Source organism: Colobus angolensis, unplaced genomic scaffold, assembly GCF_000951035.1.
Source record: "Colobus angolensis palliatus isolate OR3802 unplaced genomic scaffold, Cang.pa_1.0 Scaffold17, whole genome shotgun sequence".
Classification (NCBI taxonomy): Eukaryota; Metazoa; Chordata; class Mammalia; order Primates; family Cercopithecidae; genus Colobus; species Colobus angolensis.
This window is the reverse complement of record NW_012114821.1, coordinates 1430314-1440821: the sequence shown is the minus strand read 5'-3', so window position 1 is coordinate 1440821 and position 10508 is coordinate 1430314. Positions and strand designations below refer to the sequence as shown.

The 10508-nt window shown below is 63.5% G+C and overlaps 2 protein-coding genes across 2 annotated transcripts in view; one reads left to right on the top strand and one right to left on the bottom strand.

The window, feature by feature from the left end:
* Positions 1-6: 6 nt before the first annotated feature.
* MAPK15 (mitogen-activated protein kinase 15) lies at positions 7-5990 on the top strand. Its single transcript, XM_011938054.1, has 14 exons — positions 7-125; positions 1312-1410; positions 1665-1694; positions 1830-1920; positions 2366-2496; positions 2590-2756; positions 2944-3083; positions 3831-3888; positions 4284-4421; positions 4579-4684; positions 4809-4989; positions 5106-5230; positions 5309-5437; positions 5618-5990. Exons 1-14 carry the CDS (start codon positions 60-62, stop codon positions 5792-5794), a joined length of 1638 nt encoding a protein of 545 aa, XP_011793444.1. The 5' UTR covers positions 7-59; the 3' UTR covers positions 5795-5990.
* Positions 5991-9404: 3414 nt separating this feature from the next.
* FAM83H (family with sequence similarity 83, member H) overlaps positions 9405-10508 on the bottom strand; it is a 5074-nt gene continuing 3970 nt past the window's right edge. The window contains exon 5 of the mRNA XM_011938216.1: positions 9405-10503. Coding sequence (XP_011793606.1) covers positions 9415-10503 — 1089 coding nt within the window. The 3' untranslated portion in view covers positions 9405-9414. The remainder of the gene's footprint in view (positions 10504-10508) is intronic.

Genomic DNA, 10508 nt, shown 5'->3' with positions numbered 1-10508 from the left:
GGCGTCGGTTCCCACGGCAACCGGCTCCACAGTAAGGCCCCGCGGGCGTCCTGGCCGCCATGTGCAGCGCAGTGGACCCTCGCATCGTGCGGAGATACCTACTCAGGCGGCAGCTCGGGCAAGGGGTGAGTGCCTGGTGGTGCGTCCGCCCTCCGAAGGGCACCGCAGATCTGCGGAGAGACGACCTGCGGGGCGTGGCCGGTCCCCTCGGAGGCCTGTTCCGGCACACACTGGCGTCCGGCCTCCTCCGTAGGCGGGAGGGGTGGTCTGGAGCCCCTTCGTGCCTCGGTTTCCTCATGGGGTAACACGATCCCGACTCCTAGGAACCTGGCTCCTGGAGGCGGGTGACATCCAGGGCCCCCAGCGGCCTCAGGCGGAGGGATCCTGGCGCCCCGCTTCCCGGGTGCACAGGACGCTCTGGGGAGGCTGGGCCCGCGCGTGGGTCACTGAGAGGGGGGGCGGACCCCAGGCTCAGGAGCACAAGGGCAAAGCCCGAGTGGGGTGGGCGCAGAGTGAAGGCCAGAGCCTTGTGTATCTGTGTGCGCGTGAGCATGTGGGCCTGTGTGTGTGTGCGTGGGCGGGAGGGGGGTGTTCGAAGGTGCCATGGGGAGGCGGGGAAGAGCCTTCCAGGCGGTGCAGAGAGCAAGTGTGTAGGCCCAGTGCAGGGTTGCGTATGTGCCGCTGGGTAGGAGACGGAGAGAGACAGGTGAGTGGTGAGGGGTCCGGTCGCGTGGGGGCTTCGGGGAACTTCCCAGACTTTGGTTTTACTGCTGACGCTGGGAGCTGTCACTTTACAAGGCCCACTCCTGTGCTGAGGACCCACCATGGGTGTGCACAGGAGTGGCAGACAGAGATGAGGTTAGGGGTTAGCATAGCCACCCAGCGAGAGATGCCAGAGCCTGGGACCAGGATGGGGGCAGAGGAGACAGCGGCAAGGACGAGGTTCTGGAGGAATCTGAAGGTGGGGCCACGGGATTGGGGGTAGATGGGGTGTGAGACAAAGGGAGGGAGAGCGCCTGGGCAGCTGGAGGGACGGTAGGGCATCCCGGACCTTCATTTCCTGCCCAGACGCTCCCCTCTGTGGCCTCCTTTCCTCCAGGGCCTCACCAGCTCTCACCCTCCCTCCGCTCTACCTCCCGTCCTCTGGAAGATGTCGGAGTCTAGGGCAGCCTGCAGTTGCAGAAGCCCACACTCCCATCCGCTCTCGGGACCCAGGATGGGAAGGAGGAGCCTCGTGTCTGTAGGGACAATCTGGGTGGGTAGGGGATGGCGGGGAAGGGCCTGGCCCTGTGTGACGGCACTCCTTCCCAGGCCTACGGCATTGTGTGGAAGGCAGTGGACCGAAGGACTGGAGAGGTCGTGGCCATCAAGAAAATCTTTGATGCTTTTAGGGATAAGACAGATGCCCAGGTGAGTGTGTGGGGAGAAGCGCAGGAGAGGATGGGGGCTGGGAGGGGCAGCCCCTTGCCCTGGTGCCTGGAAGCTCTGGTGGGAGCTGGAGCCCGGTCATCGCAGATGTTCTGGCCTGTCTCAGAACACTGCCCCCTGGCCACGCCTGGTCTGGTGGGCACTGGGTGACAGACATCAGCTGCTTTCGGTCCTCTCAGGACAGGGGCTTCCTTCTTGCTCCGCCCACACACACACCTGTGTTTCTGTCTCTTCAGAGAACATTCCGGGAAATCATGCTCCTCCAGGTGAGTGGCCTGGGCCCTCCAGCCCAGTCCCCTTCCCCAGGTACAGACCTCTCCAGACAGGAGAGAAACCCGGCTTCTTGGCCCCCAGAACACAGCCCCTCCTGGCCTTCCGGTCACCTCCAACTCTCTCCCCAGGAGTTTCGGGAGCATCCCAATATCGTCAGCCTCCTTGATGTGATCCGGGCGGAGAATGACAGGGACATTTACCTGGTGTTCGAGTTTATGGGTGAGTGAGGCCTCGGCCAGGGCCCCAGCCCCACCCCTGTCCTGTCCTTACGCCCTCTGCGTGTCCCTCTGCGGCCGGCCCACAGTGGCTTGCTCCTCACCCTGTACCCTGGACTCAGGGACAGACAGCTGACCAGTGTCAGCCTCCAGAGCCAGCAGCGACCCCCTTCGTCCCACCTGCCCCAGGCTCCTGCTCCGACCACAGTTTGTAGTTGTGTTCTCCTTTTTCTTATTTTATGAAACAAAGGCAACATGAAATAAAGTGTGAAAAGCCCTGCAGACCCCACCGCTGTGCCCACAGGCAGTGCGCAGGATGGAGAAGCGGGACGGCCAGGCCGTGGGCTGGTTCAAAGTGGGACAGACCGGCCAGGGGCCCCTCTCCCACTCCCCCCAGGTTGCCCCCCCCACCCCCCGACCCCCGACTGGAGTGCGCGGCCTCTCCGCAGACACTGACCTGAACGCAGTCATCCGGAAGGGCGGGCTGCTGCAGGACGTCCACGTGCGCTCCATCTTCTACCAGCTTCTGCAGGCCACCCGGTTCCTCCACTCGGGGCACGTTGTGCACCGGGACCAGAAGGTGTGGTCCCTCTGCCTCCAGCCCCCTGCTAGGCCATGTGGCCCAGCTCCTGGCCACCCAGCCCCGGGGCCTCAGCCTGCCTCCTCTCTGCAGCCGTCCAATGTGCTCCTGGATGCCAGCTGCACAGTGAAGCTGTGTGACTTTGGTCTGGCCCGCTCCCTGGGCGACCTCCCTGAGGGGCCTGAAGACCACCAGGCCTTGACAGAGTACGTGGCCACACGCTGGTACCGAGCTCCGGAGGTGCTGCTGTCTTCGCACCGGTAACAGCCGGACACCCCCAACCCACCCTCCACCTCGCTGCTGCCCTCCTGCCCAGCCAGGGCTCCCAGGCCTCCTGTACTCTGACCCTGCCTTGGTCCACAAGTGTTCCCCCATTCACCCCCCTAGCAACCCCACCCCCACTTCTGCCTCTGGGTCTCTCCATGCCTACACCCTTTCCTGCCCCAGGTACACCCTTGGGGTGGACATGTGGAGTCTGGGCTGTATCCTGGGGGAGATGCTGCGGGGGAGGCCCCTGTTTCCAGGCACGTCCACCCTCCACCAGTTGGAGCTGATCCTGGAGACCATCCCACCGCCATCCAAGGAGGGTGAGCCAGGTGGCTGGGGCTGGGCACCAGGAATGCTGCAGGTCAGATAGCACAGCTGTGGGGAGACAGCAGCTGACAGGCTAGGACTGTGCTGAGAGGAGGGACGGGGACAGGGAGGATCCAGAGGATGAGGCAGGAACCCCAGGAAGACCAACTGGTGATGGAGGCCCAGGAAGAGCTGCTGGGGGGCGGGATGTGGGCAGGCAGCACCTGGCACAGTCACCATGAGAGCCAAGCAGTGACCGTGAAGGGGCCAGCAGGCTGGACAAGTTCCCCGGGGGATTCAGGTAGCAGGGGCAGGGACTGTCACTGGGCCGGGAGCTGGGGTGCGCACAGAGAGCTGGGCAGGAGAGATTCAGGTGCTGGGGGAAGAGGTGGAGGAAGGCAGTGGTAGTGGGGCCATGGGGGTCACTCTTGAGGGTGGGGGCAAGAGGGAGCTGCACTGCCAGGCACATCTGCTTGTCCGGGTGGAGCCTCCTCGTCCGTGGAGGTGGGCGCCAGCGTCCACCTGTGTGAGCACGCCCCAGGGCCAGGTGCCAGAGTGTGGAGCAGGGGTTGTGAGTGGGTGCTCCCGTGCACAGGCTGGGGGGCACACCCTGGCGATGGGGTGTTTGAGCCCTGCCAGACAGCAGAAACCCTGTAGAGAGGCTGTGCTCCCTGGGGCTGGAAGAGATGGCTGGCCCCAGATACCTGAGCTGCCCCAGTCTACCAGGCCTGCCTGGGTCACACCAGCTTCTGCCGCCCCAGACCTCCTGGCTCTCGGCTCAGGCTGCCGTGCCTCTGTGCTGCACCGCCTGGGGTCCCGGTGAGTGGGGGCACTTCGGTGAGGGTGAGAGGGTGGCCTGTCTCAAGGGAGCAGGGCCACCTTCCTGCAAGGTTACTGGGTCCAATTTGTACCAGTTCAGATTCCACCTGCTTTCATGATGGCAGGTCCCCACCCAACAACTGTTGGCCGCTCTGAAAGCAGGAGCCCCTGGCGCTGGTCCTAGAGGGTGGCCCGGAGGAGCTGTGCTGGGCGTGGAGAGGAGGGCACCAGGGGGCCGCAGGGGTCTCTCCACTGTGCAGGTCAGGCACAGGGGCATCTACCTAGACAGGACAGCAGGGTGGACCCCAGTTTCGAAGCTGAGCCCCACCCATGAATGTGGATCTGAGGAGGGGCCCTTGGGTCGGGCCCTGGAGACGACACACGGCAGCCCACAGGCCACGACAGACGCTGGACGCCCTCCTACCGCCAGACACCTCCCCAGAGGCCTTGGACCTCCTTAGGCGACTCCTGGTGTTCACCCCAGACAAGCGGTTAAGCGCCACCCAGGCACTGCAGCACCCCTACGTGCAGAGGTGGGAGTGGGAGAGAGTCCCCTAAGTGCAGGGGTCAGAGGTGGGGGCAGGAGAGAGCAGCCCACGAGGGAGAGCCCCCGCAGCACGGACCCTGCAATGACAGCTTGAGGGGCTCCCTTGGCCACAGCCCAGGCCTCACCTCTCTGGCTCCCTGCAGGTTCCACTGCCCCAGTGATGAGTGGGCACGAAAGGTACATGTGCAGCTCCAGGCATGCGAAGGGGTCCAGCTCTCTGCGCCTGAGTACCGCAGCCGCGTCTATCAGGTGCTCCGGCTCACGACCCCCATCATCCCCTGTCTACTGCACCCTGGAGGCTGCCTCCTATGTTAGAGACCCCCAGACACCCATGCCCAGGCTGTGCCCTCTGAGCACCCTTCCCCTCTTGCAGATGATCCTGGAGTGCAAAGGCAGCAGCGGCACCTCAAGAGAGAAGGGCCTGGAGGGTGTCTTCCCGTCCCGGGCACACCTGCACAAACCCAGAGCTGACCCGCAGCTGCCTTCTGGGACACCTGTGCAGGGCCCCAGATCCAGGCCTCAGAGTAGCCCGAGCCATGACCCCCCCGAGCACGGTGTGTGGTCTTTGCTGGCTACCCACACAGAGCATGGCCCGGGCCCCTTCTGCCTGTGGCTGCCAACTGCGCAGCGTCGGGTTCCTGACCCTGGGGTTGACCTTCTGACCCCACAGAGTTCCCCCGTGCAGCCAAGAACACTCCCAGGCGGAACTCCGCTCCCATGCTCCAACCTGCACTCCTGGGGAGCGGGGAAAGGCCCCCCGGGGCGAAGGAAGAGCCCCCCTTGACATTCTTGCTGGTAAGTCATGGTGGGGTGGGCACAGGAGGGACCCTTCCTCTGCACCTTTCTGTGACCCTGTGACATGGCCCTTCCCAGGAGAAGCCAGGCCGGAGGGGAGCTGCACCTTCCCTGACCTCACAGGCTGCAGCTCAGGTGGCCAACCAGGCCCTGATCCGGGGTGACTGGAACCGGGGCGGTGGGGTGAGGGTGGCCAGCACACAACAGGTGAGCCCAGCCCAGTCTGCCCCCGTCCCCTCATCCTCCTCTTCCCCTCCTTTTCCCTCCCTTCCCCGTCCTTCCCATTGCCCCTCCAATGTCCAGTTCAAATCGCTCGAGGACCTCAAGGCCTCCTCTCCACTGCACCCCCTCTGACACCCTCTTCATGTGACCCTCAACTATACACAGGTCCCTCCCCGGCGTCCTCCAGAGGCCCGGCCTGGCCGGAGGATGTTCAGCACCTCTGCCTTGCAGGGTGTCCAGGGGGCCGCCAGGGCTTTGCTTGGAGGCTACTCCCAAGCCTACGGGACTGTCTGCCGCTCGGCACTGGGCCACCTGCCCCTGCTGGAGAGGCACCGTGTATGAGCTGCCCTACTCCCTTCACCTGGCCCCCTGTTCCTGCCCCAGCCCCTTCCCCAGACCCCTCCCCAGTAGCCTGCACCCCTTAGCCCTCCCTGCTTTGCCGGGCCACGCTGAAGTTCCAGGGTCCCCTCCGGGGAGCAGATGAGGGCCCTGCCCCAGCCCCAGTGACTTCCTCCAATAAAGTCATGTCTGCCCCCAATCGAAGCAGCCATCGTTCCTCCCCTCCCCTCTGAGGTCACAGCATCCACTAGCTGGGGGCCCCGACCCCTTTCCTGGAGCCTCCACTCCTCTGAGGACCCCACTGCCCCTGTCCTGAAACCTCCACCCCAGAGCTCAGTGCCGCCCGCCCCGCTAGAGGCCCTGCCCACTGCACAGCCAGCACTGGGCTTTTCCCTCTAGCTTTGCCTGGGGCAGCTTCCTGTCCTTGGTCCATCATTTCCCTACCTGCTGTGGCTTCAGGGTCCAGGCTGCCCCCCAGGGTGGTCCTGTGGGGTAGTGACCTAGGGTCACCCCATGGCCCTGTTTGTGACTCTGAGCCAGAGGAGAGAAGGGGAGAAAGGAGGGGGCAGCCTCACCCCTCCCCTGCTGTCAGGGATTGCAGCCTGTGCTCCCCCAGTACAGCCACTGCGCCTGATCTGTCTTCAGGTCTCTGTAGGTGAGGGTGGGAGACAGACATCTCGTGAGGTCAGGGTTACCTCCTCTTGTCACCCCCAGGCAAAGGCCCTGGTATGAGTTCAGGCCAGGGCTGTGCAGGGCTGCAGAGACCAAAGGGGCCCTGTGGGCACAAAGCCGTGTCCTAGGGTGCCAGGTGTCCTCAGCTGCACCTGCCCCTGGGTTGGGGCTGGAACACAGGGAGGCAGCTGGAAAGTTCGCAGGCTGGGAGGAGCTCACAGTCTAAAGGGCGCAGCCTGTGCTGTCGGTGCGGGGGTTGGGCTGCCAGACTCACAGTCTGGGAAGCTCACAGGCTGGAGGAGCTCACAGTCCGAAGGGCGCAGCCTGTGCTGCGGTCGGGGTGGGTTGCCAGGAGCAGGGACGCCGCTGGGTTGTGGAAGCCATTGGCACCACGCGGGAGGGCGGGGAGGGACAAGATGTGGGTGGGGGAGCTGAGCAGAGGGTGGGAGCTAGCGCTGCCCTGGTGCTAGGCCAGGCACCTGCAAGAGACTCAGAAAGGGAGGCTGGGCTTGGGAGAAGGTTGGAGGAGGCGGAGGGAGCGGGAGGGCCCGAGGAAGTGGTGAGCCATCAGAGACCCAGCCCAGGGGCTTGTTTCCTGAGGGGGCTGCTTCAGAAGCCCAAGGCGCAGGCCTAGGGTGCTGAACAAGCAGGACCGAGAAGCTGTGGGAGAAGATGCTGCAGAGAGGCCAGGGGGCTGCAGGGCTGGAGGCTTGGCCTCGGGCTGGGCAGTGTGTGGTAGGGCTGCTGACTGGGGAATTGCAGGCGAGCACTCAGGAGTGTGCCTGCACAGGGGGCATCGGGAACCGGGACAGGAGAGCAGCGTGAAGTCGGAGGGGCCAAGGTGGGCCTTGGAAGTGGAGCTGGGGGTCTTCAGTGCCCCCCACAGGGCTGGGTGGTGGGTCCACAGGGGAAATCCAGGAGGCCACATGGTTAAAGGCTGCAGGAAATAACTGGGCGATTATACACACTGGGGAATGTGCTAGAATATTTTGTGTGTTACGTTTTATTAACACCGAAATGTGCTACATCATGGTTTAGAAGATGTGGAGGGTGCAGGCAGGAGGCTCCAAAGGCCCAGGCAGAGCCGCCAGCCTCTGGCGTCTCCATGGGCTCCAGTTGGAGAGCCTGTCCGCTCAGCGACACCCCAGGCAGCACACACACAGATGTGCCCACAAGAACATCATGGCCAAGAGACGCTCAGGTGCATCCCACTTCCAGGCACCTTTGCCACCTGGCCAGAAGTCCCTGCTGTCATCCCTACGTGGGTGGTGGCTCTGGTCACCAGTGGGCTGTCCAGCAGCGAGAGTGGGGTCACTTCCCTTTCCCAGCTGCTGGAGTCAGAACTGCTGCCTTTGTTTGGCGGCCTTGTTTCTTAAATCAGTTCCCTCTTAGGATTTCTTACACTAAAAAATTATTTTTTGAAAAGAAATAGAATACAGAAACATGAATTTCACAAGGCTAGCATCTAACAGTGGGGGACTTTCTACACATGTGGTGCCAAAATGTGTCATTCTGAGTCAATTGCAATTCCTCTCTGGGGGTGAAAAGAGATACAAGATAAGCCAGGAACTCTAGACAGATTCTTAGTGTTGGTGACAAAGAGGAAAGGACCTGAGAATGGGGTTGGAGGGGGGTGTCTGCTGGATACCAGGAGGGCAAGGACCACTCCCACCTGCAGGGGTGCCCAGGACCTATGTCTAAACAGCTGGGCTTGGCCTGGGCTGCACCTTGTCCCCTGCCCTCACCTGGTCCCATACCTGTCAAGGATAAGCCCCCCCAAATCCAGCCCTTCTGGCACCTGGCTTGGGCTGGGTCTGTGCAGGGGGTGCTCATGAGGCCAGGGCTACAGGTTGTCCAGACCATGTTTTATTGTGCTGCCAAGCCCAGTGCCCCTCCCACTCTTACCCAGTGCTGGCTAGAGCCTTGCTGGAGGAGACGGCAGACCTGGCCACGTGGACCTTTGGGCTTCCCTACACCCCCTTCCCAGTGGCCTGCCTTGTCCAGCTTCCTTGTCACTCCAAGGGGCATCTTCTGGTCCAGCTTCACCCCCCACCCCCTTGCAAACTGCCCACAGCCAGCCCAGTCTTCCCCCACAGCAAGAGGACGGGCCTCCGAGAAAGATGCTGGGAGGCAGCGAGCCAGAGAATCCAAGTAGAAAAGGAAGTGAAGCCCTGAGGACGGGGGAGACCCTGGGCGGAGGTTGGGGGGGGGAGGAAGGGAGAAGACCCTGAGAGAGGGAGAAGGGAGGGGGAGAGGCCCTGAGAACAGGAGGCCCTGAGGAGGAAAAGGGCCCAGAGAATGGGAAATTGAGGCACAGAGGTGAGGCCCTTGCAAGAGGATAGACTTAGCAGGGTGCGCGGCTCATGCCTGTAATCCCCCCACTTCGGGAGGATGAGGCGGGCGGATCATTTGAGGCCAGGAGCTGGAGACCAGCCTGGCCAACATAGTGAAACCCTGTCTCTGCTAAAAATACAGAAATTAACTGGGCGTGGTGGCAGGCACCTGTAATCCCAGCTACTCAGGAGGCTGAGGCAGGAGAATCGCTTGAACCCAGGAGGCAGAGGTTGCAGTGAGCCGAGACCACTCAACTGCATTCCAGCCCTGGGTCTCAAAAAAAAAAAAAAAAAAAAAAAGGTGGGGGTGGGTACTGAGGCACAAAGAGATGGTGGAGCCAGACGCTGCGCCACGCAAGGCTGACGGTGCAGAGAAGGTGCTGAAGAGACAAGGTGCTGACAGGAGAAAGGCACTGGTGGCAAGGGGCTGGAGCCCCAGCGTTGGGGAGGCCAGGGGCAGAGACAGCAGCTGCCAGGTGAGCCTCCAGTGGAGCTGAGGTCTGGCGCACTCAGCCAAGCTCCAAGTGGCTTTGGCCTGACAGCCTCTGCTCAAACCCATGCGTAGGACTCTCTGTTCCATGGGGGCTCTGAGTGACCGTGGCAGCGATGCCAGGAGACTCACTTCTTGCCTTTGAACGTGCCCAGGATCTTGGGCACGAACTTGCCCACCTTGCTGTCCCTGGTGCCCTCCTCCGCGGGGCCTTCCCCTGCCCCAGGGCCGCTGGCCTCTTCTTTCTTGCAGAAGACCTCAAAGCGGCTGTACACGCGCTTCTCCTTGCGCATGCTCTCCATGCGGCGCAGCAGCCGATCGCGCTCCTCCGCGCTGGCTGGCAGCGTGCGGCTCAGCCGGCCCTGGGTCCCTAGGCTGTCCGAGCGGAAAATGGCTGAACACTTGTCCTTGTCGGACATATCCGGGGCCAGGCCGCCAGCAGCCGGTGGACGGCCTAGCTCGGGGCTGCTGTGCGAAGGGCCAGGGCCCGGGGTAGGGACCGCACGGTGCTTCTGGCCATGGGCGCTGATCTGCTCCAGAATGGCCTTCGTGTCATCCCGAAGGTTGCTGCTGTACAAGGCATTGGCCGTGGCTGAAGTCAGGCGCGCCCGCGGGCCCCGCTCCTCTCCTGTGGCAGCCTCCGTGCTGTCACCCCGGCCCAGTGACGGCCGCCGCGGGCTCTCGGGCTGCCCGTTCTCCTGCGGCACTGGGAAGCCGCCCTCATCCTCCAGGCGCCGCTCGCCCTTGGGGCTCAGCAGCTGCCTAAGGCGCAGGGAGCCTTTGCGCAGGACTTCCATGGGGCCGCTCGGCCCCTCCTCCACGGGCCCGCCCTTCGGGGACTCCCCGGAGAAGGTAAGCGTGAGGCTGCCCCTGCGCTCCGGCACGGGAGGCACCGGACTCCCCCTGCGCTCCGGCACGGGAGGCACCGGACTGCCCCTGTGCTCGGGGTAGGCTGAGGTGGGGCTCCCCTTCTGCTCAATAAATCCTGTAGTTGGACTTCCTTTTCGAGTGGAAAACCCGGGCGTGGGGCTCCCCTTCCGCTCAGGGTAAGCCGAGGTGGGGCTCCCTTTTGGCTCATTATGGAGCACCTGGTGCGCCCCGGGCCCTTCCAGGGGCAGAGGGCTGTCCAGCCCTTCCGGGGAGGTTGAGCGGCCCTGGGCAGAGAGGAAGCGGGAGGGCAGGCGGTCGGAGCCGCTCCGGCCCAGCGTGTCGAGCAGCTGCG